Consider the following 27,445-nt stretch of genomic DNA (forward strand, 5'->3'; position numbering starts at 1 on the left):
GAGCCAGTGAGAACTCAGCGATCTACCTCGGGAGGCTTCCTGGTGATCTTTATGACTCAGAATGACACAGAACTCTTAGGAACTGCTTTCCCAGGACACTGACCCTGCTGATATTTCTGAGGGAAGGAAAGGGGGCGGGTGTACCACAGTACAGTCCATCTTTGTGCATTCAGAGTGTCGTGATGTGCTTGTCACCCTAAGGTGCCAAAGCCACTCTCCCACAGCCTCCATGCCAATGTCTGCAGCAGCAACCCTGTCCCGAGCAGTGGTGCTGGTATCAGCAGACATCTGGATGTCGTCACTCATCCGTCTCCCTGAGGGGCTACGTATGGTGCGAGGGCTCCCACTGTACTCAGGAGCACCTGGTCACCTTTTCAGAGAGCATTATTCATCGCTCAGCACCAACAGACGGGACAGACAACACTCCTGGTATTATGAACTGTCACTTCCAGACACTCCAGCTAGGTAGGTACCATTTTCCCAAATGTGAGGCAGTATGGTTCCTGCTAAGCAGCCAGGAATGTCTCTCACTAAAGGATCCATGGGCTGCTCAGCTCTGCCCGTGTGGAGATCTCAGGTGAACACAGGGGGCTCAGGACACTGTCAGTGCACACACGATACCATGTGCCAGCACCTAGGCCGGAGCTCTGCAAGTGGATGAGTGAGTGAGTGAAGGGGAGCTTCCTTGGCAAACTTAGCGATACAGCTTTCTGCTAGCTAAATTTCTCGGTGGGGTTGGGTGAGCATCATCTGGTAGAACCAAGGCAGATACAGGAAGGAAGGCTCTCTGCCTCAACGGAGTAGCCACCACGGCCTTCTAGCCTGACATCTAGAGCTGACTTTTTGGGAAACATCAAGTATGCAATCGATGAACGCTTTCTGAGTAAGCTCGTGAGCAGAAAAAAAAACATGCTATGATTTGAGAGAAATCTTCTGATGGAATTGGTTGCCTGACTCATCATATACCCTTTGGGTCTCGCTGCTCAGCCAGGATCCCACCATGTGCTGCCAATGCTCTCATGTCTGCAGGTAAATGTCTTAAATTATTCTGCTCGGAATAAGTCAAGAGCACAGCCACCCCCTGCCTCCTCTTCCCAGGTCCTGTCTGCTAGTCAGTATCTTCACACAACAGAGGATAATACCACACTGTCAGGACTTTGGCTGAGCCAGTGGCTGGGGCTCCTGGCGGGATGGAACAGGTATTAGGTATTACAGGACTTCAGTGGTCTGGTTCTGAATGTTTGGGGGCATGGAATGGCCTTCCTTAAGAGGAATCTTCTTTCATCTTGCTTTTTTATGACTTAGCTGCTAAATATTTCTCTCTCTCTCTCTCTCTCTCTGTTTTTAACACAAATTGCAGTGGTTAAAAAAGCATAATTATGGCCTGTGATAGCATGATTCCTGGTTATCAATCTAGCTATATTAATTAACTAAAATTAATTAAATTAATTAGTAGAATTAACTAAAAACAAAGTGGTGCACGTATGAAAAATTCTTTTTTTCTCTTAATTAAATCATTTGAAGTGGGAAGAACCACTTTTAATCCAGATTTCTTGAGGTTGGAGGAGCCACACCTCCTGCTGGCAGCCTGCACAAGGACGTGAAGGAAGGAAGCGCTCTACCTGCTGTTCCCCACCCTCTCTGTCAATCCTTTCGCTGGCTCATGAGCCTCCTCCTTCAGCACTGAAGCCCAACTGAGACGGTCAGCCTCATGGACTGGACCACTGCTGGAGTCTCAGAGCTTCTGCCGATAGACAGCCACTAACTGGACCACGTCCTGTAAACCCCTGTAATGAATACTGTGTGTGTGTGTGTGTGTGTGTGTGTGTGTGTGTGTGTGTTCTAGAAGTTACATTCCTCTAGAGAACTGACTAATAGTTCCGCTGACTAATGCCCCTAATTTATAGAACCCATAAACCCGGGGACTGCATAGGTCACCTGCTCCAATGGTGGGACTGTTCATGGACGTCTAATGCCAGTGTGGAAGCTTTTTTATCTTGTCCTGCATAAAATATGCTTCCATACCCAGGGACTGACTCCTACAGAAGAGCTTTGAGAACCTCCTGGATGCATTGCCTGTGTGCTCCCATGAGCTCCTGGGGAAGAGTGGACACGGCAACTCTAGGGCCAGCATCGCATGGGCCATTACTGCAGAAGATGGAGAAAATGGTGAGCAGAAATGTGAGGGCAGCCACTCTGGAGCCCGAATGGCCATCCACCACTTACGGAGAACCTGTAATAGGCAGATAGCGATTGAGTGGCCGAATGGTGGCCAACAGAATCTCATCACAGAGAAGCGGTGTCCTGTAACAGGAAGGCAGGAGGTGCGGACTTCAGTGAAGAGCTCACTCCACGACAACCACAGCTCCTGCCTAAATGCAGAAAGATCTGCTCGTCCCAGAAAAGCACAAGAGCCAGGGGAACTAAGGACTCCTGGAACTTGTGTTGTATGTGAACAAATTCAACAATTCTTACTGCAGGCCCCACAGCCATTCATATCAGAATTTAGTAATAAAGTTAATATAGCCATGAACTAAATAACTGATTTTAAAATATTTTATCACATTATAGTAACATTAATAGAATTAAAAGTAAAAAAATTCATAATCTTATGACCTGAACAAATCCAATTGTATTTATTTGGTTATTATTCTGTCTATTGAAAAATATGTAATTTTTACTTAGGTTAAAGCACACTACACTTAAGAAGTACTTGGCATTTCAAATAAATACAAAGGGTTCAGTAATTCTTAACCTCACCATCTTCATCCTGAGGATGTTTAGACTATTTTTTAATAAAACATCTTTCTCAGAATCATAGCAACATTAAATACCATTAAAGCAACAAAATTCTTTGACCTGGTTCCTAGAACACGTAAGTAAATAGCATGCAATAGAAAATATATATGTATGTGTGTTATATAAAATATACATATATGTAATATATATTATAAGCTATTATATATAATATAAATTTTACAATAGATTTGGTTAATTTATTTGATCTCTATCAATTTCATCAATATTTTCCACTGAGCATGTTTTTAAGTAACCATTCTTTCTCTAGACCTCATGATCCTATGTGAAGCTTTATTGACTTAAATGTGGTTAAATTTTACTAGCGAGGATTGTGGGGGGTGGGAGAGGCTTTCCTTCACTGTGGGCCCAGAAGGGAACGTAAGGAGTTGAACAACTGCTTCCTGATGACTTGGAACCTGCCTCCGGTTTCTCCTTTGTGAGCTGAAGTGGTACCAGGTGCAATTAGAAACCTTTATGTATCTGCAGTGGGGATTCGACTGCTGATTCATAGTTTCCCCAAGTTTCTGAGAGGCAGATGTTGGCTCTAAGTTGGCCCAGTGTGAAGAGAAATATTCGGCAAGAGCTATCATCAGAGGTTCTCATGCTTGAAAAGAAAATACTTCACCCACTGAGTCGTCTTCCCAGCTGCTTTGATCACCTTTTATGCAGACAGTTTGCCATTCACTGCAGAGCTGGGGCTGCCCACATTGTCTTCTTGGTGCTGTCTGGCTTTGCTTTACATGTTTGGGCCTATAACCGACCTGGAACATGCCTTTGGGCACGGCATGAAGTAGGTGTTCCTCCTTCAGATGTTGCCACAGCTAACCCCATGCAATCTATTTAAAAGTGACTCACTTTTGCCACAATCATGCGTCCATTCTGAGTTCTGCTCTGTCCTTCTCTTACCTACAGGGAAACGCAGAATTCAGAAAGTCGCCACTCCAAGCTCTGACCTGGAACTCTCAGTTCTGTGTTAATGGACCCAGCTCTATATAACACGATTCTTTACCTGGAACTCTCAGGTCTGTGTTAATGGAATCAGCTCTATACAACACGATTCTTTCAGCAAGCTTACTACTCAGTCAGCTGCACAACACTTCAGAACTCTGCTAAAGACTTGTGCACTTCAATGTCGTGCACGGTAATGTTCAGGACAGACCTTTGGCCCCCCAGCACCAGAGCAGACAGAAGTATGGTTTAGTGATCTGATTGGGCCCATGCCTCAGGACCAGGGAGATCCCAACTCTCAGCACCAGATGTGCTCTTCTCCTCGAGGTATTTAACTTCCCAGATGAGCTCCTTGTCAAGTGTCGCTATTGTATCATCTCCCCATAGGTCTAGGGAGATCTGCAGCGCTGTGGGGAACAATGCTATTGCCTGGTGCACCATAAGCTCTCATCATTAACACAGAAAGCTACAATTTCTTCACAGTGAAATTTTTATTTTCTTCCCCCATCCCGCAACCTTGTCAATGAGAAATCACCTGTGTTTTATCTCACTTCTGAGAGCACTTTAGTGATTAGTCCCAGGGAGATGAGTGCATCCCATTTCATTATGGCAAGCACATATGTTAACTAGTAGACACACATGGCCTTTGGTTGAAGATGGACGCTATAAAGTAATCCCACACTACCTCAGAACTGAGCATAATAAAGGGTTCTTTATTTAGGGGTAGACTCACAAACCACAGTCCTCTGTAGGAATGGGGAACAAGAACCAAATCCAGAAGTCACAGCCGAGAGAGAGAGGGAGAGAGAGAGAGAGAGAGAGAGAGAGAGAGAGAGAGAGAGAGAGAGAGAGAGAGCGCTTTATGGCTGCATTTATAGTATAAGAAACAACACCCAAGTGGGCTGGTATCTTAAAGGCTACTGGCTGAAGGAGTTCCCACAGCACTTCCCACTTTTGTCTAAATAAGGGAATTCTAAGCCTAATACAAAACTATATACAATAAGAACAAATAACAAGCATAAAAATTAGAATTACAATCAGCACAAACAATATCAAGCAAGAAACAAGTGATAAATGTTTCAATAATTATCCTATCATAATGAGTTTAAGTCTTGTATTATAAATAACTTGGCCAAGTCATAAGAGGAAAGTAACTACAACTATCTAGTCTTCAACCCAATGGAAGACCCAAGAAGTGGAAATAGTATTACTTGAGTAAGCAGGAAGTACAACCAAGAAACTTCCAAAATGTACAATAAATGACAGAGACAACTAACTGGCTACCTGGGCAATCACCCAAAGTCTCATTTGCAATGTTGGAACAGCCAATTTTGGCTAAGGCCTGGAGTAACTAAGAGGTCATTTTCAGAGGCAGGAAAAATTTCAGGTCTTACCTTGTCTTGACAAGGTTTGGCAGTCTTTTCTCTTGTATCTTGCTTGTCCAGTTGGTATACCATGCATTTTGTCAGTGGTGGAGGCAGGGGCAGTTCTTTGCCCAAAGGTCAGTTTTGCTAAGAAGAAAACAAGCTCCAAATGGAGTGTCTTCAGTGCCCAACATTCTCTCGGGAATAGATCAGTGCTGCCAGGAGCAATTGTGTCTAACATCACAGAACCCTAAGTTATTTAAGTGCCATATTCTACAGCTCTTTGAAGTGCATGAAGATTACTTATCTATGTGGAATACAATCTCTATGTATCTAAAGAACTTGATTAGTCTAGCTGTAAGTATGACAGACATGGATGACTATTGGCCTATAATTCTTAATACTTATACAGCTTAAAGAGTAAGGCTTCATATTAGAATATTAAACAATCTTAGAAAAATGCGCAGCAAATGCTGACAATGACCTCAAAATGGAAACAACATATAAGTATCTTCTTGATCAGAGGTAAAAATATACAGTGTAATATGATCAATATATCTTAAAATTGTATCAATATACAAAATGTCTTAAGCAGAGGTAGAAGCATGCATGTATGCAATATGACAAAATAACTTTGCTTAGGTGTACAAATGTTGTAAACAGAAATAGGAGTATATTCAATATAACAAATATAATTTGAATCTGTATCAATATACAAGAATCTATACAAATGTAAATTATCTATAAATAATAGCTCACTACTATTATTAGTGTGAGTAAGCTCACACTAATCTACCTATTAGCCCATCAAATTTCCCTTTTTTTTTCAAGAAGACTCCTGAGCCTACATAATTTCCACCCCAACCCTCAACCCTATACTAATTATAATCAACCCTTAATTGATATCCCTAACTCTAAGAACAAAGTGTTGGGAGAGGGGACATCGTCTTTTAGAATTGCTTCCAGCTGTCTTGGGGGCAATGTTCTTTCTATGGGATCCTATAAAACTAAAACGATGGTTAAGTATCAAGACTATTGTCCAGTATAATTGCAGATAGTCTCTGAGTATTCGGTAGGGCTTTTTTGAAGTTCTTATTTGAAGCTTTGGCCATAACATTGTAAGAAGGTACACCATTTCAGCTAACCAATTTGGAATCATTTTAGCAGCTGGTACCCAAAAACAATCTTAAAGTAGTTCTAGCAGCATCATGATGTCATAAAAGATAAAGGAGATAGAAATATTTTAACTATAATTCTTGCCTGATAACTATTTTGTTGTATGTAATCTTGGTAGGTTAAAGTTAAAACCTTTTATTTAGACAGAAAATGGGGAGGTGATGGGGGATTCCCCTCTGTATGTTGTTATTTTATTGCCATTGATTAATAAAGAAGCTGCTTTTGGAGACCCACATTGGAGCACTGGACTGAGCTCCCAAGGTCCAAATGAAGAGAAGGAGGAAGAACATGAGCAAGGAAGTCAGGACCGTGAGGGGTGCGTCCACCCATGGAGATGGTGGAACTGATCTAATGGGAGCTCACCAAGGCCAGCTCGACTGGGACTGAATGAGCATGTGATCAAACCGGACTCTCTGAATGTGGCTGACATGAGGACTGACTGAGAAGCCAAGGACAATGGCACTGGGTTTTGATTCTACTGCATGGACTGGCTTTGTGGGAGCCTAGTCTGTTTGGATGTTCACCTTCCTAGTCCTGGATGGAAGGGGTTGGACCTTGGACTTGAACCCTGACTGCTCTTAAGACTGGAAAGGGAGGGGAGGGGAAGTTGGGGGAGTCGGAGGGAAATGGGAGGAGGGAAGGAGGTGGAAATTTTTAATAAATAAAAAAATAAAATCCAAAAAACAAAAACAAACAAACAAACAAACAAACAAAAGAAGCTGCTTTTGGCCAATGGCTTAACAGAATATAGCCAGGCTGGAAAAGATACATAGAGAGAGTAGGCAGAGTCAGAGAAATGCCAAGTAGCCACTGGAGGAGAAAGGCACCCGTGTGCCAGTACCGGTAAATCATGAGCCTCATGATAAAATATAAAATAATAGAAATGGGTTAATTTAAGATATAAAAGCTAGCTAGAAATACACTTAAGTGATTGGCCAAGCAGTGTATAATACAGTTTCTGTGATTATTTTGGGTATGGGTGGCCAGGAACAAACAAGCAGCCTCTGCCAACATTTGGTAAAATGCAGAGTCCTTTTTATGATCACTCAGAAACCAGAGGGTAAAGCAAGCAACGAGCAAAGCCCTGGATGGATGAGGCAAGGACCTGACCCTACAGGCATTTCTTCAGGATATAAACATGCCCTTTCATGAGCTCTCCTCTACACGACTTCCAGAAGGAACACACTGGCTCCCCAGCTGAAGTCTGGCCTGACCAAGGCTGGCACTCACCAGCTCCGACTGACTGAGGCCCTGCTCATCAGCAGCTGTTCCTTCCGTCTGTTTTACCTCTCGACAGCCGAGCCTTGGCTCTGTGCTTCAGCCATGGTTAGCACATGAGGTCCACTACTCAGGAGTCTTGTGGTGCATTCTTCTAGGCAGCGCACCTTCCTAGGCACCCTACTGCTTGCCCTTCAGGCCAAACCCTACCTGTCTCCAGCATGGTAGTGCTGAGTGTGCCTGTCTGCCTGTGGCTTCTGCAGCTCACACCTATCCAAGAGCAATCTAAGTCTACTACAGCTAAAGAAATCTTCTAAACACTTTACTCAAAGACCAGAGTCGTTAATGGAAAATAAGAAGACACCAGACAGACTGCTGTGGGTATGCTTTATTTTAACTTTCAATAAGAACAAAAATGTAAAAATAAAAAATAAACACCTCATAATAACAAGACTTTGCCACCTATTTCTAAAACTCAGTATGTTGTCCCAAACCAATGGTTTATTTTTGCTACACTGAGGTAAAGGACAAGGCTGACAATGAAGTATTCTTCTGTCTCTTCGATCCACAACAGCTCTGCATGCACTCCTCCTTCTGGGTCCATGTAGTCCACATAGTAAGTGTGCCCCTGGAAATGAGGACCGTCAGAGGGGTGGGGGGCAGACCTCAAGTGCACTGGAGAAGTCACACACCAAAAGGGCTTCCTGTACTCTTCCAGAACAGTCAGGTCCATGAAAGAGCAATTCTGTAATGAAGATTCACAAGCGTCAGGAGAGCAGGCTCATTTCCACAGGCACCGTGACTCTGTGAACCTGACTGGAAAGGCTGCTTGTGGCATCCAACTCCAAAGTGCTTTATGCACATCATAGGGCCTACTTTATCCAAACCCAGTCAGCACTTAGACCTCCTCTGCACGTGCTCCTCCTCGTGTGCGCATAAGGAGCTGTCAGTGCTGGAGCCTGGCTAGAGGCCACAGGTCTTCCACAAGAGAGGCCTGTGCCATTGCTTAAGAGGGTGGCACCCTGCCCTGGACAGCAGCTTCTCAATACTCGGCCGGACTGTCACCTTTCACTCTTTTGCGGCTCCAAACTTTCAGCTCTCCAACGCTGGCCTCGTGTTCCTTTCTCTGTTGTCCACCATCCTCTGGCTTATACTGCTCCCGACACTAGGATCTCGATCCACCTGTGGGCTCCCCCTCATTGGCTCTCTCAGGTCTCACCATCTCCTGAGTGATACCAACTGCTAGTGGATCCAGGAACAGACTCTCAGTCCTGGGCTATCTAACTCCTGTATCTAGCCATCAACCTCACCTTGGTTATTCACTCCCACGGTCTGACCTCCTGAATCAACACTGTGGGCCCTGCCTCTAGCTCGTCTCTTCACTGTCTCTACTCAGCTACTCCTGGTTCCCAGGCCACGAGACCACATATTTGCCAGAATTTCGTCACTGTAAGCCACTGCATCCTGAATCACATGTTGTGAGGCACAACTATGTGTTATAAGGAGAAATTACAAACAACACTAGCTTAGTAAATTTTGCTTAGATAACAGGAGTATGTGTGATTGCATACATGTTTGTGTGTCTGAAAAGGTTTGGGGAACATCATGGCCCATGACCTCTAACCTACCAGCCTTCTAACTCTCCTCAGGCCTCATCTCAATCACTTCTGTTTCACTGTTCTTCACTGAATCGACTTCTTCATCAGTTTATCTCCCTTTGGCTCCAGATCTACTGAAACCGAGCTGTGCCTGAGCTGAGGTATCTCATGCGTTTCTGGATCTGATTGCCCTGAACAGCAGCAGAGCCGGCAGAGTCACAGACAGAGCTATCCCCAGGGAGCCATGACATGCTCAGAAGTCTTTTGAATCTACTGCGCATTGTGGGACAGCCTCTCTCCTCCCTGAACTGGCATCCTCATCCTCTCCCATGACCCTCTGTGCCCTACTCACAGGTGCCCCTGCACAGCATGCACTCCTGACACATAGATGTGAGAAGAGCACCTCCCTCTTCCCAACAGCAAATACACAACTATGTCCCCCACCCTCTCCTTACTTGTACATCTGTGCTAAGTGTGGTTTTATCGGGTGGGTTTTAGTGTAGCCCACCAACAAGGAGGTAGCCTCTGACACAGTAAGTACTGTCCCTTTTCCATCAGTTTTTAACTTTCAGACTTGTTCAAGTGACTCTGGGGAGGGAGGGAGGAGAGAGAGGGGACAAACAGACAGACACACAGAGAGAAATAAACCTCCCAGAGCCTAAGCAACACTTGCTGTCTCTTTCCTCCGCAAGCAGACCTATCTTGCCTGTGTCCAAAGCCTTACCTTCTGCTCACACTTCAACCCACTCTGATCCCACCTCTTCCTAAGATCTCTAAACACAGTGAGCATCTGTCAAGTCTCCACTGGACAGATTCAGCACTGCTTAGCATTCCTTGCTTCAAATATAACCTTCCCAGAACTTCTAGAACCTGGTGCAAAGCTTCCACCAGGCAATTCTAATAGCGGTCCTCACAGCTTGACCTAAAGCACAGGTTTTATTATATATAATCATTCTCTCCCTAGACAGAATTTGTCTACATCCACAACTCATAATAATCAAGGTATCCATGACTTCCAATATGTACCTCCAGGCTAAACCTCTTTCAGGTTCAAAAACTAAATATCCAAGTTCTTGCTCAACAAAATGACAAAGGTCAATCATGTTTAGCATAATTTATTCAAACCCATGCTCATCCCAAAAAATCTGCCAGAGAGCTGCACCTTGGGCACCGGAGCAGCACCACTGACCACCAGTTGTCTGAAGTCTGGTGCCACCCTAGTTCCTCTTGCCCCGTACCAGACACCTGCAGCCCACCACTAGTCCTGTCTGGTCTGGGTAAATTCAAACTGATGCTAAGCTCTATGTGGATGTCTAAGCCAGGACTACAGTGTAAGGCTTGTAGTCACATATGACTATTAGAAATAAAAGAATCTCTTTTGCTACAAGCTTCAACATTATACAGTAATTGCTCAGCCATCTTTTCAGAACCAAGGGATCTGATAAAGGCTAAACCAAAAAGCAAGGCTTTTTATGAATAAGTGGCTGTCCTTTGCTGTAGATTTTCTCTGTATCTAACTCTCTTTTTGGTACATATTTGGGAACTGATTCCCACAGTTCAGAACTATTTGGTGAAAAGAGTTTCCCACTGCCAGGCCTCGGTTCCTCTCCCCTAGGTAAATGCAGAGATCTGCCTTCCTTCAATTATCTTTATCAGCAGGCCTTTGGTCGGTGCTTAGGGATAGAGTGTTCCATCTAAGATAGTCACAGATCTCCAAGGACACAGAATGACCACCTGCCCAAACTGCTGCTGAGGTTATACCCACATAAAAGACCCCAAACTCCTTATGCTCATCACCCCAGCTTACTGATGATTTTAGTTCAGGAAATGTACTGCTTGGGTTTTACTCTCAAGGACAGCAGAAGAGATAATCAACTGCAGCCCAGAGAAAGACCCATGATCAGAATGGCTGATAACAGCATAGCCTGGAACTGATAATTTAGAGGCCTGGGTCTCTTCTTCACTTAGAACAGTAAATCTAAGCCCGTATTACAATGTCTGGTATATGTGCTATCAGATTCAAGAGCCAGCAGCTTTCCCCTGGCTGTTTTCGTAGGTTTACCTCATTAACTGGTAGCATCTATGCATGCTGGGAGATAAGAAGCGGCATGCTGGTTTATAATACAATCCATGCCCTATTCATAATTTTACTGAAAATAAACCGATAAGGGTTTTCTATGGGGAAAAAGAAGTCTGGCCCTGGAACTTGCTAGGGCTGGGGAATTACTGGTTTTAAGGGTATATATGACTGGGAACATTTGTAATGGGTAGAACAAGGGAGAACAAGAAGGGACAAGAAATGGTGGATTGAAGAGGAAGAGAAGAGCACGAGGACACAGGGACAGACAGAACCTGTTGAGCAGATTTCTTACCCCTCAGATGTTATCCTCAGGCTTTTAGCGCCCATTTAGCTTATTGTGGCTTCTTTAATTGAACCCTAAATGAAAGCCTTAAAGGCTAAAATTTTAAGGCTCCCATAACATTTTTGCTTAGGAACTGTGGACAGGGTCTTCTAATGTGTGAAACGTTGATAAGGGTAAGTACCGATAGTGTGTCACCCACATCCGGTCCTGTTCAAAGAACAAAGCAACGCTTTGTTATGTTGCTTTCTGAAGTGACCTGTGAGCTTGACAGAGGTCTCTGATGGCCTGGGCTTCACAGTTCCCATGAGGAAGCACTGGTCTCTTAGAGCTAACACTTGCTGGTTTGGTCATGATGTAGGGGGAGCATCCTGAGCCCGGCCAGGAACTCACACATCTTGGTGGTGGAAGTTCAATTCGCATGTCAAAGATCAGTTTTCCTTTTGACAAGGAGATGGTGGTAGGAACATGCCTCAGATGATTTCAGTGTCTGAATGTCATGTGACCCGCACATGACAGTGCTCTAGGGTCAGTCACCATGCTTCTTATGCAGTGGTGTGGACAGTCAGGTCTGTGTCAGCTAGTCTTACTGGGGTGTTCAGTATAATTCACAATGACATATATCCTAATCTGTCTGTCTCTGTTCCTATCAAAATCTCATTTATGGATTTCTTTTGGTGATCCATTTCTTATGTCTTCTTTTGGTTTTTCCTTCATGCCTTGTCATTTTACACATTAGAAGGCTATATCTACAATCCCAGGCAGGAGAGATTATCTTTCATTTCTATTCTTCATAGGCATGTGTGACTAAGAATTATTTTTCTCACAGAGCCTTACTCTGTAGTCCAGGCTAGCCTTATATTGGCTGTTACCCTCCTGTTTTAGCTTCTCCGGTGTGTGAGGTAAAGACATGGACAAGCATATCCAGCTAAAGCCTTTTTCTACCTTATGTCCTTCCTTAAACAAAACAAAGAGGCTAAATCCCAGAGAGCTAATTACTTAAGTTGCACTCTTACTGTTCACTATGCTTAGGGTGGTCAGATTCCTGGAGAGAAACCCTGAGCGATGGCAAACACATGGAATACAGTGTCCCTCACTTGGGTACATTCTTTAGGAGCTACAAAGATAAATTAGCCAAAATACTTAATACTGGCTCTATATAGAAATGGCATGTGCAGATCCATCTGACCTCCAACTCAAGAGAGACAAGAAACTCTTCCCTGAGAGAAAATGTATTGCTGGAGAAACTTTCCAGAGCCACTGCCCCTACTTCGGAGACATGGGATCATGCCTTTACATGGAGCAACCTACAGAAACCATGCCCTGAGCTGGGGGGTCAGGTTCTGCAGCTCCCAGTGCAGCCTCTTCTGGAAATGCTGCAGAAGTCCCTGGAACACTTGTTGCTGAAGGACTCAGGGTTAGGGTTGAGTTTTCCTTACGTGCAGTTCCAGGGAGACTTGCTTTCAGTGCTAGAGCTACAGTAAGGCTTTGTCTCATGGTAGAATTACCAGACTTCCCTTTTTAACCTCAGAGAACTAAACACCTGCTTTGATCTTGCTGTGAAGAAAAATAGAATTAAATAACTTTAAAATTACCCAGACCCTTTACGCTTGCCATATTTATATTCTGCCTTTCTTGGTCCTCAAGGTCTATTTTTAACTTTAATATTTTATTTTCATGTGTTTTTACATCATGGCCATTTCGGTCTATCACAGAAAGACAAAAGTTCACGTTTGTACTCAAAGATATAAAACAATAATCTTTTATAAATGACATTCAAACCTTTTACCAAGGTTTAAGATCTGCTCACAGATGAACAGCAAATCCCAAATGGTTCAGAAGATCAGGCTCCCCTGAGCCCGGCCCTGGACTTGGTCACTGTCATCCACACCAAAGGGCAAACCGAGCACAGTGCAGAGGCACCTGCAGCCACAGCCGACCTGTGGCTCCCAGACTCCACTCATGCCATCCAGGAAAGAGAACAAGCGGTAACCACGGCAACAGTCACATAAGAGAATGGAACCGTGGGAAATCTCCTAATTTCTCTCCCCTCCTTTCCTGACAGTCCCTATCAGTAAACCAACTCTCCCCACTCCCCATCATTTAGCTATGTTCATTTAGCTGATCAAGATCCTTAAAACTGGAATAGGAACTCATAACTGTGCAGCCTTCAAATAAGTGAAAATGTACGTTTTCAGCAAATGCTACTTGCCTGGCCAACTTTCAGCTCCCCTCTTCTTCCACCGGACAGATTGAGTGTGTGAGGAAATAGAGGTACAGTCGGAACTATCCAAACATAGCTACAGTCTACCTGCCCATCCTTCTCCAATACACTCCGTGGACAACACAGGCATTTGTGGTGGTTTCAGTGAGAATGGCTCCTACAGACTTATATGTTTGAACGCTTGGTCCCCAGTTAGTAGAACTGGCTGGGAAGCATTAGGAGGTCTGACTTTGCTGGAGGAGATGTGAACTGGCGATGGGCTTAGAGGTTTCAAAGGCTACAGCAGACCTAGTGCCTGGTTCTCTCTGCCCGTGGATCAGGATGCACGCTCCCTGCTACTGTGCCAGTGCCATGCCTGTTTGCTGCTCACCATGATGATCATGAAACCATAAACAAGACCCTAGCCAAATGCTTTCCTGTATAAGAGCTGCCTTGGTCATGGTGTCTCTTCATGGCAATAGAACAGTAACCAATGTAAAACATTAAATAAATGCTTGATGAAGATACCATTCTGACAAAAGAATTCACAAATCTACGGAAACCAGAATACTTTAAGGGAGGGTCATACATACACATTAACAGACTTTTTTTTATTACACATAAAGTTACTTGAAGAAAAAAAACTTTTGCTTTTACCTCAATAAAGCCATTAAAAATAGTAGTTCTCCATGCAAGGCCAACTTTCCCAATAAGAGGCAGGTGCTGTCTGTTATTGTTCAGATTTATCACCATGAACTTCGCATATCCATTTTCAATGCACTCTGAAATGATTTAAGGTTAGTTTGGTCACTGTGCTTCAATTGAAGAGGGAGCATGTCTTTAGGAAGGCTACTCCTTAGGTATGCCTCGTACTGTGAAGTTCCACTCACTGAGGACACAGCACACTCTATCATGGGCCTGAGTAATAAACCCGTATCTCAGAGACTGGAAAACAGATGTGGGGGGTCTAAGAAACTGCCAAAGGTGAGCGGAAGATGGCTGAGGAAATATATCCAGTCACTGAGGGAAAGACATAGGCTCAAGCTTCACTGGGGGTGTTGGCTAGCACTCCATCAGAGAAGAAACTAGCAAGGAAGGAAGGCTTTGAATGTTTCCATCTATGTGGGCTTCCCCTCTGCTTTGGGGCCCATGATAAATACACACTGTAGAATACATGGAGAGATAGCTAGGATCCCACCAGCCCCTCTAAGAGCACACCCCAAGGACCTGAAGGCCGCCCCACGGGCCCCACTTCTGATAAGGTCCACTACCTCTCAAATGCTATGTTGAAAACCATGACTTTTAAAACACATGAGCACTGAGAAGAGAGGTCATTCCAGATTACTTGGTCGTGTCGTCAGCCATGAAAATGGAAAAGGATAAACACTGATAAGCTTAAGGAAAGATTCACTTATGTCCAAAAAAGGAAATCAAATGGAATGGAGAGATGAGTGCTACCAAAGGAAGGCTAAGGAGCAGGGGAACAAGAGGAAGGAAAGGAGAAACCCATTGCACGCTCTCATCCATGGCCACCGTCCATCTGGACAATGTATCCTTCTAACCAGCACCATGACTTGGTTCCCTTTCCTCCAAACACAGTTAGCTTGTTTCTTCTGCAAACCTGTGTAAGCTCTGACTTTCAATTATTTGGACATAAGGCACAAACACCTTGTCTAGACTCTGACCAGCAAACAGTCCATGAGAGTCTTCCGCAAGAAGAGAGCAGGAAGCAGAAGGTCCCTATAGCAGCTGTGTCAGCCACGCCCCAAGGTCCCTGCTACTGTGTAACACACCTCACATACAGCTGTGACCCTGGTGGGCCCCAACAATGTAATCCTTCAAAACGTCAACATCACCTGTATATGTGTCAGCACCCTGCACTCCAACCTCCCCCTTCCTCTTTCGAGACTTCCACTGCACCCTGGCGTTTCACTACATGCAACAGTTTCTGCATGCTAAGATCTGCTTTGTCAAAAACAATGCTCTTTGTAAATAAAAGCCATAACCATCTGAGGCATATTAAGAACATGCTAATAACACATTTTCAGTTAAGAAATAAATGTAACATAGAAAAGATGGGGTATAAAGGCTGCGGAGAGAATAGGTTGATTGATAATTGATTTTTCTAAAGCACAGAGAAGAGCATGAAGGGGTAAAGAATGGACATTAGAATGGACAGAAGCAGGAATCACGGGAATTGCCTAAGGAGAGAAACCCAATGAAGAAACCGGACTCAAGACTCCACCCGACAGGCAAATGGGGTAACAGAGCCAACAGAAAGAGCAGCAGCCCCCACCTCTCACACAATGGACTCAAGGCTATTTGCCATGTAGGAGTAACCAGTATGGACCAGGCTACAGATACTACAAAGGGGCAGTCAAAAACACAACAGTATAATTATTAGGTCCTAAGGATCAAACAGGACCGATTAGTACTGCCTCTTAAGGAGAGAAAACCTTTAGTGTTCCTCATTCCCTGTAATGTTCTGACATAAACAACCCACAGACATATGCATGGTTTTTCTACTTTTTTGTACTTTCTAGCTCATTAATTTTAGACACCTTTATTATTTCTCAAGTCTCCAAAAGAGAAGAAACTCAAGTCCCTAGACTCAGATGGAGAAGGTGGAATACGGAAAGACGGGCTCCAAGCACTCTAGGCTGAGAGGAGGAGGAGAGCGACCGCCCCCTCTACATCTAGGTGCCATGGAGACACAACTTCTGAGTCACCGGGCAGTCTCAACACCTGTCCTGTAACTGGATCTACAGAGAGAGACACATACACATGCAGCAGGACTTTCCTAAGAGTGATGGCAATCACTGCAGGTTAAAGAGATATACGCACTAGACTCTCAGCCACTGGTCAACTCAGTGGAGTCTGAAGCTCGCTTTTGTAATTGCTATGCTTATGGTTCCAGCTGGCATTTTCCTAGGTCTCATTTCTACTTTCCATGGTTTTGCACCAATCTACTATCAGTTCAGTCCACCTGAATATAATTTATTTTCTAGACAAGCCCTCCCTCAGTTTAGGAAAAAAATACATGGATACTTTTGGGAGGGGTCTCTAAGTCCTACTCTGTCCTCGCTTAGCACACTCTTACATTCCTGACAGCAACAAGTCAGGATGGTGGAGCAGTGGTGAGAGAAGTGAAGCCTGGCTATCGAGTATCCTCTTCATGTGACTTCACTAACTCAGGGGTGAGTTCATGGCACACCAACCCCAAACAGATGCAGTGAGACCCTCAGAAGTGGAAAAGATGCCTCGGACACAGGACCCAGAAGCCAGGGAGGAGAGCTAACGAAGAATGAAGCTGACCACGAAGAATCAAAGCAGGACAGGAGATGGGTGATCTTGGCATATGCTGCCTAGACACAACCTGTCCCATGATGGGCGTCAGTGGACCTGCAGCAAAGCACACTTGAACTAAGATGTACCTCTGAATTCCTCATCAGAATGAAATGGTTTGTTAGGTTGTGATAGGCTGTGGGTCTTATAGTTTTTAATAAAAATTTTAATAAAAAAATTACCTGACAGAATTTGAGTTTTTGACATGGAAAACACAGACAAATTTGTAAGCAGAAGAGGAATTGATAGGAAAGCAGCTCTGAAATGATGAAAGAGACAGAGACAAATGACTAAATAAAGGTCTCAGAGCAGGCAGGAGTGGATATATTTAGAAATTGGAAAGTTCATTTTGGAAAGAAGTGGGACAGCTTTTCCTCTGAAACAGGGAAAAGCAAGACTGAAAAAAGTCTGTGACAAGTGAAGATGTGACGGTCAAGGAGGGAGGAAGCATGGCAGGAGGGCACAGGAGCAAGGGTGGAGGGGAGACGCTGGCTGAAAAGTGAAAAGTGCTACTCAAAACATAAGGGGCCATTAAGCAACTGACTGCAAGATTTCTAAGTAGCAAGAAGAGACAGCTGAAGTGTGACAGCCCTGGGTGGAAGGCTGCTTAGAACAACAGATGTTGGCCAATGCCATATAGGGACAGCAAGGACAATGAGGCAGGGGTCTCTGCCATGTAACATAGAGTATAAGACGGGAAGAAGTCACTGGAAAGACCAAGAAAGAGAAGAGACCCAGATAATTTATTAGGAGTATAGAAAGTAGGCCCACCGACAGTTAGGAAGTTTGCAATTCAAGGATCGATATCCTAGAGATCAAAGATCATGGTGCGCACACGCACACTCACACCAAGGGAAAATTAGAAAGCCTATCATTTACATTTTTTGCACTTGTGTTTTCCAAATTACGTGTTTTGTATGAGATTCCATTTCCATAATTTCCTTACAAAATAGCTTACTATCTAAAACATCTAACTTAAATAAATTTCCTTGACAACAACGTACTTCAAAGAATTCAGATCACCAGCAAAGGCAAATAAAAGCTGACGTTCAGTCCAGAGCGGAGTCGGAGCAGTGGAAATGACCTCAGAAAGGGTGGGTGTTCTCAGCCTCGCCTGGGCGACATGAGGACTCATGGGCGCAGCCTGTGTAGTGCAAAAGCCTGGACTTCTAATGCCCTAGTCTGAGCATCTGTAATCTTTCAACAGGCCCCAAAACTAAACAGGCGTGCTCCACAGTAAGGCTCTCCTCCTACAGGTAAGCTCTGGCATGGGCAGGGGTCTCCTGCAATGCGCACTTCTCGGGAGCCACTAGAAGTACAGAACAGAAGAAGGGAGGTACGTACTCCTAATGAAGATGCCAGAGTGCGGTGCCTGCTCTAAGATTTCTAAATAATCACCACCCAGACAGGACAGCACTGCTTCCAGTGATTCACGTGTAATGATAAATGCTCACAGAGTACACCCTGACCTAGAAACACAGCAAGCAATTAATATCAGGGACAGAGGGAATGAAAAAGCCACCTATTTTTAGTATCACAGACACAAAAATAAGATAATATGATGTATGCACAAGATCTAGAAAGGAAAAACACTTCAAAAGAATTCACTTTCAGCTGTTGTAGAGCTCCCTCTTGGCACAAGGAAGAAGAAGAATCTGTTACTTGATGACCTTTCTAAAGCTGTCTGCAGTGTTTTACAGACTAAGCGCGAATGCTCAGTCCAGTCAGTATCTTAACAGTGACATATAGGTGCAGAACACACCTAACAAGGAGAAAAGGGAGACATTACCCCAAAAAGTGTATTCATGACAACGACACAAAACCAAAGTGTTCATATGGAGGGGAAAGTCTAGGATTCTGCTAAGGCAGTGCAAGGAATCTTGTTTCAGTCGACTGCATCTGGAGCATCTGGAGCGGGGTAAACGCCAGCAGCAGCTGCAGTCCTGTGAAGACGAACCACCGCCCTAAAGCCGGAGAAGAGGACAAGGGAAAGAAAGCGGCTTTGGTCTGCCTGTCCTCACTCGCAGACAAGCTCATCTATCCTGGGCTGCGACCCTGGAGTGGAAGGACCTTTCACAGGAGTCACCTGAGAGCCACTGAAAACCACGGGTATTTCCAGCACAATTCATAACAGTAGCAAAATTACAGTTGGGAATCAGGGATAGAAACAGGTTTCTGCCTGGAGTCACCATAACATGAGAAACTGTGGTAAAGGGCCACAGCATTAGGAAGGTTGAGGACCTCTGCTCTGTTCTGTTGCTATGGCATTCCTTTGCCCACGTTAGAGCCAGTTCCTCCTGGATTCCAACGCAGACTAAGATCAGCAGCTCTCCAAGAACCCTCCAGGCCTTCTGCTCCAGCAACTGCTGAAACACTCAGCTTTATGCTCTGCACTACTGGATTCTTGGCCTCCTCAGTGTGAAACAACTATTGCTGGACTGCCCAGACTACATCTGTACGCCAACCTAATGAATCCACAACAGGTTTGCTGTGTTTACAAACCCGTTCTATCCACTGTTCTGTAGAGAACCTTAATACAGAGTGTGAAGGAAAACCTAAATAAACAAACAAATGAGCCAAAACTCTAATAAGTATGTTTGACTGGATGTGTACACACCACTCCACTTAGTAGTGCGGTGCTTATCAGTAAGATCAAGGCCCTAAATCCAATCTTAATAAAATCTTAATTCCTCCTAGATTAATGTACAAATTCAACAGGACTCTGTTAAGATCCCATAGATATTTGGTACTCTAGCCAAGTTCATGCACATAAAATAAATATTTACATAAATATAAAAAGCATAAATAGATAATAATATATCACTAACTTTTTAACTAGGGTAAAAGACATACATTTTCCTAACACAATAATTAAATCTGAACAATCTGCTTCCTTACCAGAGGCAATCACCCTGAGAGAAAAGGGTAAGAACTAAAGAGAAGTAATTAACCTACAGGAAATAAGGTGAGTGTATGTCTGACTTTAGAAAGTAAGATACTCTATATAAAACAATTTTAAAACTAACTGAAAACTTGTGAAATATCTATATGTACAAAATTAAAAGGCAGAAGACAAAATGGAAGAACTATCTGTAAGAAGTATATGCACACAGTCACAACATTTAAAATAATGAAGCCAAACATCGATGTGACTAGGACTGGAAAGGAAACATGAAAATAGGGGCCCATAACACTGGCTCCTTCTGGAGTTTTCAGTGAATGCCTCATCAGCAGGCTCCCATATCTACGTGTGCAAGGACACAAGGATAAACTGCTCTCGTGAACATCAGAGTTGATATTCACGTGAAACCGCTTCGTAAGTGTGCTCGCTGTGAGGACCACAGGCCTCTGGGTGACCTGACACCACTGATCTCCACAGTCATAGACACTTTTCAAAATAATATTGACGACAACAGTGCTTCAATCACAAGAAATGAAAGATTAAATGCCCACTTAGAAGAATGGACCAATAAATCAGGAGAAACCTAACAGTGGAATTTCATACAAATTTCAAAGTCAAATTTTTCTAAAACTGGAAAATGATCACAATGCACAGACAAGAAAAAATAGAGAACAACATTTTCCAAATAATTTCTGCAGAGAAAGTGTTATGAATTTGAAAATGGACCAAGTTACAAGCAATAGTTGTCTTAAGGGGTTTTATTTACTCTTTTCTAATAATTGTCTACAGACTTCAAAATCTTGTAATAAAAAGACATTCTGGTTTCTAGTTCAGCATTAGCACTGGAAGAGACCATGGGCCCCAAGAACAACTAAGTCTGAGAAAACTGATAGGTCAACTCCTGCTAGGTGAACAAGGGAACGTGACAGCATACAGGAGAACACAGACTGTTCCGACAACGTGATCACATACAGGAGAACACAGGGAGGTCAGATAACACAGAGAGCTCTTAATACCACTCGGAAACCTGAGCAATAACTCACACATTGCTGGAGTCAGGCAGACAAATCTGAGTCAGCTCTAGAGGAACTCCATCAAGGGCAAGAACAGTTTGCTCTTTTTAAGAGTCAGTACTGGAAAAAAAATCAAAACAACAAGAACTATTCTCCCAGTAGGAAAACAATCATAGTTTTAGCATAGCCAAGTCTGCCCAGGGAATGGGAAATATCAACTCTAGCCTCCTACAGCAGACTAAGCAGTTAGCAGAGAACCAAGAGGCACGGGTGCAACACAGTACAGAGGCACAGCTCACTGAAGGGTGAGAGGCTACCAAAGAACTGGAGGAACACACACAAACATATCAACCACGTTCCTAAAGGCCTATTTCCTATGCATCCTTAGACCCAATGCATTAACAAGGAGTTATCAGGCAGTAATAAAGTGATCAAAAGGATGCACCAACCCTCACATGTTGTCACTGAACAGAACAGTACCAGTTACTTGAGCAAACAGAACTGCAAGGAGAGGCAAGTGGCTCTGCTGACAGAACTGGGGACAGCAACACCTCTATCAGACGCACCCAGAGCAGAGTTCAACTCAAAAACAGTATTAATTGTTTAGGTATAATGGGATCTACAGTCTGTTTAGATAATTTTGGAATTAATTATTCTGGAATTAATTCACTCTTCTGTGGCCTTCTAGCATGTAGAAACTGCAGGTGGCTTTTGTGTTTCTGGTGTGTAACTTGGTGCTGTCAGTTTCACTCAAAGCCCTACTTTGATCTCATTTCACACACTTTGGTACGTTGTTGTGAGGTAACTCACAGCAGAATACATATTTTTCTCAAGCTCACATAGAATACTCAGCAAAAAAATACAGCATCATTGGCCACAGAACTATAAAACACAGGTTAACAAATGTAGAGGCTCTAAATCTGACAGTGGAATCAAAGGAGAAAACAGTGCAATGAAGGCAGGTGGAAATTTTCAGCATATCGTGGTGATCAAACAAACTTCTACAAAACACAAAGGTCAGATATCAATTATCAAGAGAAATTTGAAAATATTTTAAATTAAATAATATAAATATGTTAACTTTTCTCAATGTTGTAACAAAATGCCTAACAAAAACAAACTATAAAAGAGAAATGACTCATTTTGACTCCTGATTCAATGATTTTAGTGAATTTAAGAATTTCCGTGGGTCCTGAAAAGGGAGGCACAGAGTAGAGAGAGCGGTTCACAGAGCAGCAAGGAACAGTGACAGGTACGGCCTGCACTGTGATGGCCTTCTAGCCCCTGTATTCTACCCAGGCCTCCAGCACATAGATCATGTCACCGCACAGTCACTCAGAAAAGCCCTGAAAGCCACACCTAGAGATGTGCAGCACTGTCCAGTGATTCTAAACACAGTCAGGCCAACAATGAAGATCAAACGTCACAACAACGTACCAAAGTGTGTGAAATGAGATCATAGTAGGGCTTCGAGTGAAATTGACAGCACCAAATTACACACCAGAAAAGAAAGAGCTACCTAGAAACTCTATCCGTTTCTACAGACTGGACGGCCACAAGAGAGTGAATTCATTCTGAAATAAGCAGCAGAAAGGAAATAATAAAAATTAGAACAAAAATCAGTGAAACCACAAGAGGATAATCAAAGAAACCAAAAGGAGGTTCTTAAAAAATAAAATCAATATATCTAAGCAAAGTAAGAAAACAAGAGTGAACATAAATTTCATAATTACCAGAAATGAAAAATGGGACATCAGTACAAACTTGAAGAAACATTGAAAGGGCAATAAAGAAATACTATGAACAAATTAGATAACCTAGGTGGAATGGTTCAATTCCTTGAAAAACATCTGTCAAAATTTAGATGAGAAAATAATCCAGGCCTATCACTATCAAGGAACTGAGCCAATAATTAACAATCTTCCAAAAATAAACATAAGATCAAATTATTTCACTGGAAAATATGTAAGAAATGATACCAATATTCAAAATTCTATTCCAAAAGGTACAAGCAGAGTGAATACTTCTAATGTGTTCTATCAACAAATAAAAACACGTAATATCATCCATTCATCACTAAAAGAAAAACCTTGAATAAATTATGAAGAGAAAGGAAACTGATAAAGAACAGCTATTTTAAAAATTATACTTAACATCACAGTTATGGGGAGAAACCCAAAGCTTCCTCACTAAGACTTGAGAAAGAAAGGATGTCTCTTCTCATTGCTACCTTGAGGACTGTGCTGAAAGTCTCAGTGAACGCAGTAAGACATGGGCAGGAAATACAAAATGATTGGCTTTCTATCAATAAAGATCTGAAACAATGATCTTATATAGAAAAGGGGTCTATTTTGACTACTAATTTTGAAGATTTCAGTTCACAATCAGTGGGCCCCTCTGCTTTGGTGTCAGGGGCAGAAAGCTCAACCTAATAGCAGCACATAGTACAGCAAGACAATTCACCTCATAACCGGAAGTGGCAAGGGGACAGGCTACCACCCTACTACCCCACTGGGTCCCCTTCTGAAAGTTTATAGCATTTCTCTATAGCAACAGTTAAACCAAACTTTTAACGCATGGGGAATATCAGAAATATCAGATCCAAACTATAGTAAAGGGTACCTTAATTGCAAAGAAAAAAGTAAAAAATTTTCCTCACAGATAATATGATTATCAACATAGAAGATGCAAAATACTCAGAGCAGACAACAGCAAATGCGGTCAAAGAACAACCAACAAGAACCATCATCGCTTGTTGCCTCTGAGAATACAAAGTGCCACAGCTATTTTGGAAGACAGTTGGGCAATTTCTTTCATTTGTTTGTTGATTCCTTTTGTCGTTTGACAACTCCATACATGCATATGGTGTATTGTTTATTCTCACCACCATCCTCCCTGTGTCTCCCTCTCTAATCAATCCTGTCTTCCCCTCCTCCTCACAAGTTTCTTTCCCATATCCATGTCTTTCTGCTTTGTGGTCCACTGAGTTTAAACAGGACCAAACATGTCACTGGGTTTGGAAATATCCATTAGAGCATTGGCTCAGTAATGGGTAGACAACTGAAATAGTCCAGCAGGGAGGGGCAGGACCACACAGGCCTCTCACCAAAGTTCATGACGACTGCTGACCAACAGTGTTGTAGAGTCCAGTACAAGCCACCACAGCTGCTAGGAGACATTTACAATGGCTGTCATACCCTGAAGACAGCATAGGCTTCTCCATATCTTCTGGCTCTTACATTCTTTTCACACTCTGTTCACAATATCAGATTCAGAGACAATGGAATAAAAGTCTTATTTAGGGTACTCAACTATCATTAATTCTAAGCATCCTGAGCAGGCATGAGCCTCTGTACTCACCACTGTTCACTACAGAGAAAAGCTTTTCTGATAAAAGATAAGAGTAGTAATTATCTGAGTATAAACACAGATACTTAGAATGTAGTTTAGTACCATGTCAATTTACCTAAACAAGAGCCTATGATCCCCTCAGACATGTGTTTCTGACTGCAGGGTTTATAGTACCAAGTAGGTATTCCCTCCTATGAACAGACCTTAAACCCAATAAACGCGTTGCTGGCTACCCACGTAAGTCATGCCACTACTGCAGGAGTGGCATTAGAGCTTGTAGGATCACTGACGCCTAAGAAGCCCCAGAGCCTGAGCAGAACCTTCCAGCATCGCAGGAAGCTCCAGCTCAGTTCCAGCTTCATTTCTCTACTTCTCTGCAACCAAGATATCTTATTCAGTTCTGGTGGGCAATTAAGAGGAATAACTTGTCTGGTTTGGTTTTTTTTTTGGGGGGGGGGAGATGCTCTGGAGCCTACCTAAAGTTTGGCAACTTCCTTAAAAAGTAAACATACTCTTGCCACAGGATAGAATAATTGTGCTCCTTATTATTTATACTCAAACATGTTGAGTTGAAAATGTCTACACAAAGTCAGACAGTAGTGGCACACGTCTTTAATCCCAGCACTCAGGAGGCAGAGGCAGGTGGATCTCGAGTTCAAGGCCAACCTGGTCTATACAGTAAGTTTCAGGATAGGCTCCAAAGCTACACCGAGAAACCCTGACTCAAATAAAAAGAAAGGAAGGAAAGAAGGAAGGGAGGGAGGGAGGGAGGGAGGGAGGGAGGGAGGGAGGGAGGAAGGAAGGAAGGAAGGAAATAAAATGTCTATACAAAACCCTGTATGAACATATATATGTGTGTGTGTGTGTGTGTATAATTGTGTATATGTATATATGTATGTATTTTAATCAAAATTCACCACACTTAGAACTAGACATGATTTCTTTCAGTATACTAATGAAAAAGCTAGTACATCTAAGCAGTACTAACAAAGGATGAGCTATCACACTATGAAAAACAGAAAAAAAAACCTTACATGATAATAACTAAAAGAAGTCAATCTGAAGCGTGTACACGTCATAATTCCATCTGTGTGACATTCTGTGTGAAGTGTGTGAAGAAAACACAAAGTATGGAGATAGTAAGGTTAGTGATTGCCAGACACTGAGGAAAGGCAAGGACAGAAGACTTCTAAGGTAATAAAATGGCTGCATATAATACTTACCAGCAGGTACACACCATCAGAATCTGCCCAAACCCACACAACACGTAAGAAAAGTGACTGCTGTGCACTACGGTTAACATGTGCGCATCGGCTGTAACCAGTGTGCTGTGCACTACGGTTAACATGTGTGCATCGGCTGTAACCAGTGCTCCTCTCTGGTGAGGCACAGTGAAGGAAGCGGCAGAAGGGATCATATGGGATGGTTCTGCATGGCCCTCCTCTCAGATTCACTATGAACCTAACGATGCTCTAAGAAGTAAAGCATTACTTTCTTAGAAGTCAAAGGCTAGGAGCAGCGAGCTTTGCTATTAAAGTGGCTTCTCTCTGCTTTATTCTAACTATACCTCTGAATACTGATAAAAGACTACAATATACCATGCTGGGCAAAACCTTTCTCCTTCTGCTTCTGGAAATTGGTAATAATTAGCTTGATACTAAGATCAAATAAGTATACATTCCTTTATCCTCTGCGCTGCTGATCAGGCCCTTTGGCAAGCTCGATTTACACTTCAAAGACACAACTGGACTATTTCCTCTGTTCACCAGGCTGTACTGTAACCTAATCAAAATGCTAATGGAGAGCTGTGCAGAAAAGAGCTCACACAGCATGCTGGAGTCCATCTACTCTTCACAAGCTCTGCTCACAGGGGCAGCATTCAGAGAACCCCTCCACGTACTTGATAAGGCTGCTCACAGTGCCTGGTGCCTGTGCTCCTGGTTTACACTAAGCACCTCTTTCCTTGTAGGCATCTGGAAAGATAGCAGTTCTACAGCGCAGGAACCAACAGCAGGCCCCCATAAGAACTTGAATCCACAGTAAGATTTTATCGCTCTGCACAGTCCTGGGAGCACTCTAGGCACTGGGTGGCTTCCAGTCAGCCTCACCCCACACACCTTTCCTTTGTAGGTTTTATCCACTAACACATCAGCATCCTAAGGACTGTGAAGTGTCCTAGTGAGTCAATGAGCTTTGGAACTAATCATAAATGATGTCAGTCTATCTGCATTTTCAAAAACAGAAGAAGGGAGGGAGGGAGGGAGGGAGGGAGGGAGGGAGGGAGGGAGGGAGGGAGGAAGAAAAGAAAGGAGGGAGGAAGGGAGGGAGGGAGGGAGGGAGGGAGGGAGGGAGGGAGGGAGGAAGAAAAGAAAGGAGGGAGGAAGGGAGGGAGGGAGGGAGGAAGAAAAGAAAGGAGGGAGGGAGGGAGGAAGAAAAGAAAGGAGGGAGGAAGGGAGGGAGGGAGGGAGGAACTGCACAGAGGAAAACCCTTTCAACAGCCTTCAATACTAACTCACCAGTCATGCTGCAAGTATTTCCTGTGCTGTTATCCCTCTTTCTCTCTTACCCTCCCATAAATTGAATTCAGACAGCAAAATATATCCTCAATTAATCTTCCCTTATACTTAATTTTAAGGGGAATACACAAAAAAGTCATTAATTATGTGACATTCTAAGGATTATAATTTTTTTCTCTGAAAAGAGATTATATAAATCACTTTTAAAAAACTTCAATATAGCTATGACTTGTCAAAGTGGCAAAACACATAAAAATCCCAAGGAAAGAGTGCTGGGGAAATGGCTCAGTGCGTAGTGTTTGCTGTAAAACCATGAGGACCTTAGTCCAGATCCGCAGCAGCCATCTTTAAATAGCATTGCAGACAGGAGCGTCATGCTTCCGCAATGTCAGTACTCGGAAACGGAAAAGACTCTTGGGGCTTTCTGGACAGTCAGTCCAGTCAACCACTGAGTCCCAGGTTCAGTGATAACCTGTTTCAAAAAATAGGGTAGAGAGCAATAGAGAAAACACTCAACACTGAACAGTGCCCTCCACACACACACACACAGAAAGAAGTACACAAACACTTATATAACCTCAAAGACAGACAGCTTTGCAGTTCCTTAGTGAGTATGAGTCAGCTCCATAGAAAAGTAGTCACACAAACCACA

General features: G+C 43.2%; 1 protein-coding gene across 5 annotated transcripts in view; it reads right to left on the reverse strand.

Moving 5' to 3' along the window:
• Positions 1–7,878: 7,878 nt before the first annotated feature.
• Fbxo15 (F-box protein 15) overlaps positions 7,879–27,445 on the reverse strand; it is a 55,239-nt gene continuing 35,672 nt past the window's right edge. For 4 of the 5 annotated variants that reach the window (XM_085676345.2, XM_048419088.3, XM_085676346.2 and 1 more), the window contains 2 exons: positions 14,324–14,448; positions 7,879–8,250 (listed from right to left, as the gene is read on the reverse strand). In XM_085676345.2, the coding sequence (XP_085532471.1) occupies positions 7,981–8,250; positions 14,324–14,448 (395 nt within the window). In that variant the 3' untranslated portion in view covers positions 7,879–7,980. The remainder of the gene's footprint in view (positions 8,251–14,323; positions 14,449–27,445) is intronic. The other variant, XM_085676349.2, reaches the window with a different exon arrangement.

Source organism: Myodes glareolus, chromosome 13 (assembly GCF_982192425.1).
Source record: "Myodes glareolus chromosome 13, mMyoGla1.1, whole genome shotgun sequence".
Taxonomy (NCBI): domain Eukaryota; kingdom Metazoa; phylum Chordata; class Mammalia; order Rodentia; family Cricetidae; genus Myodes; species Myodes glareolus.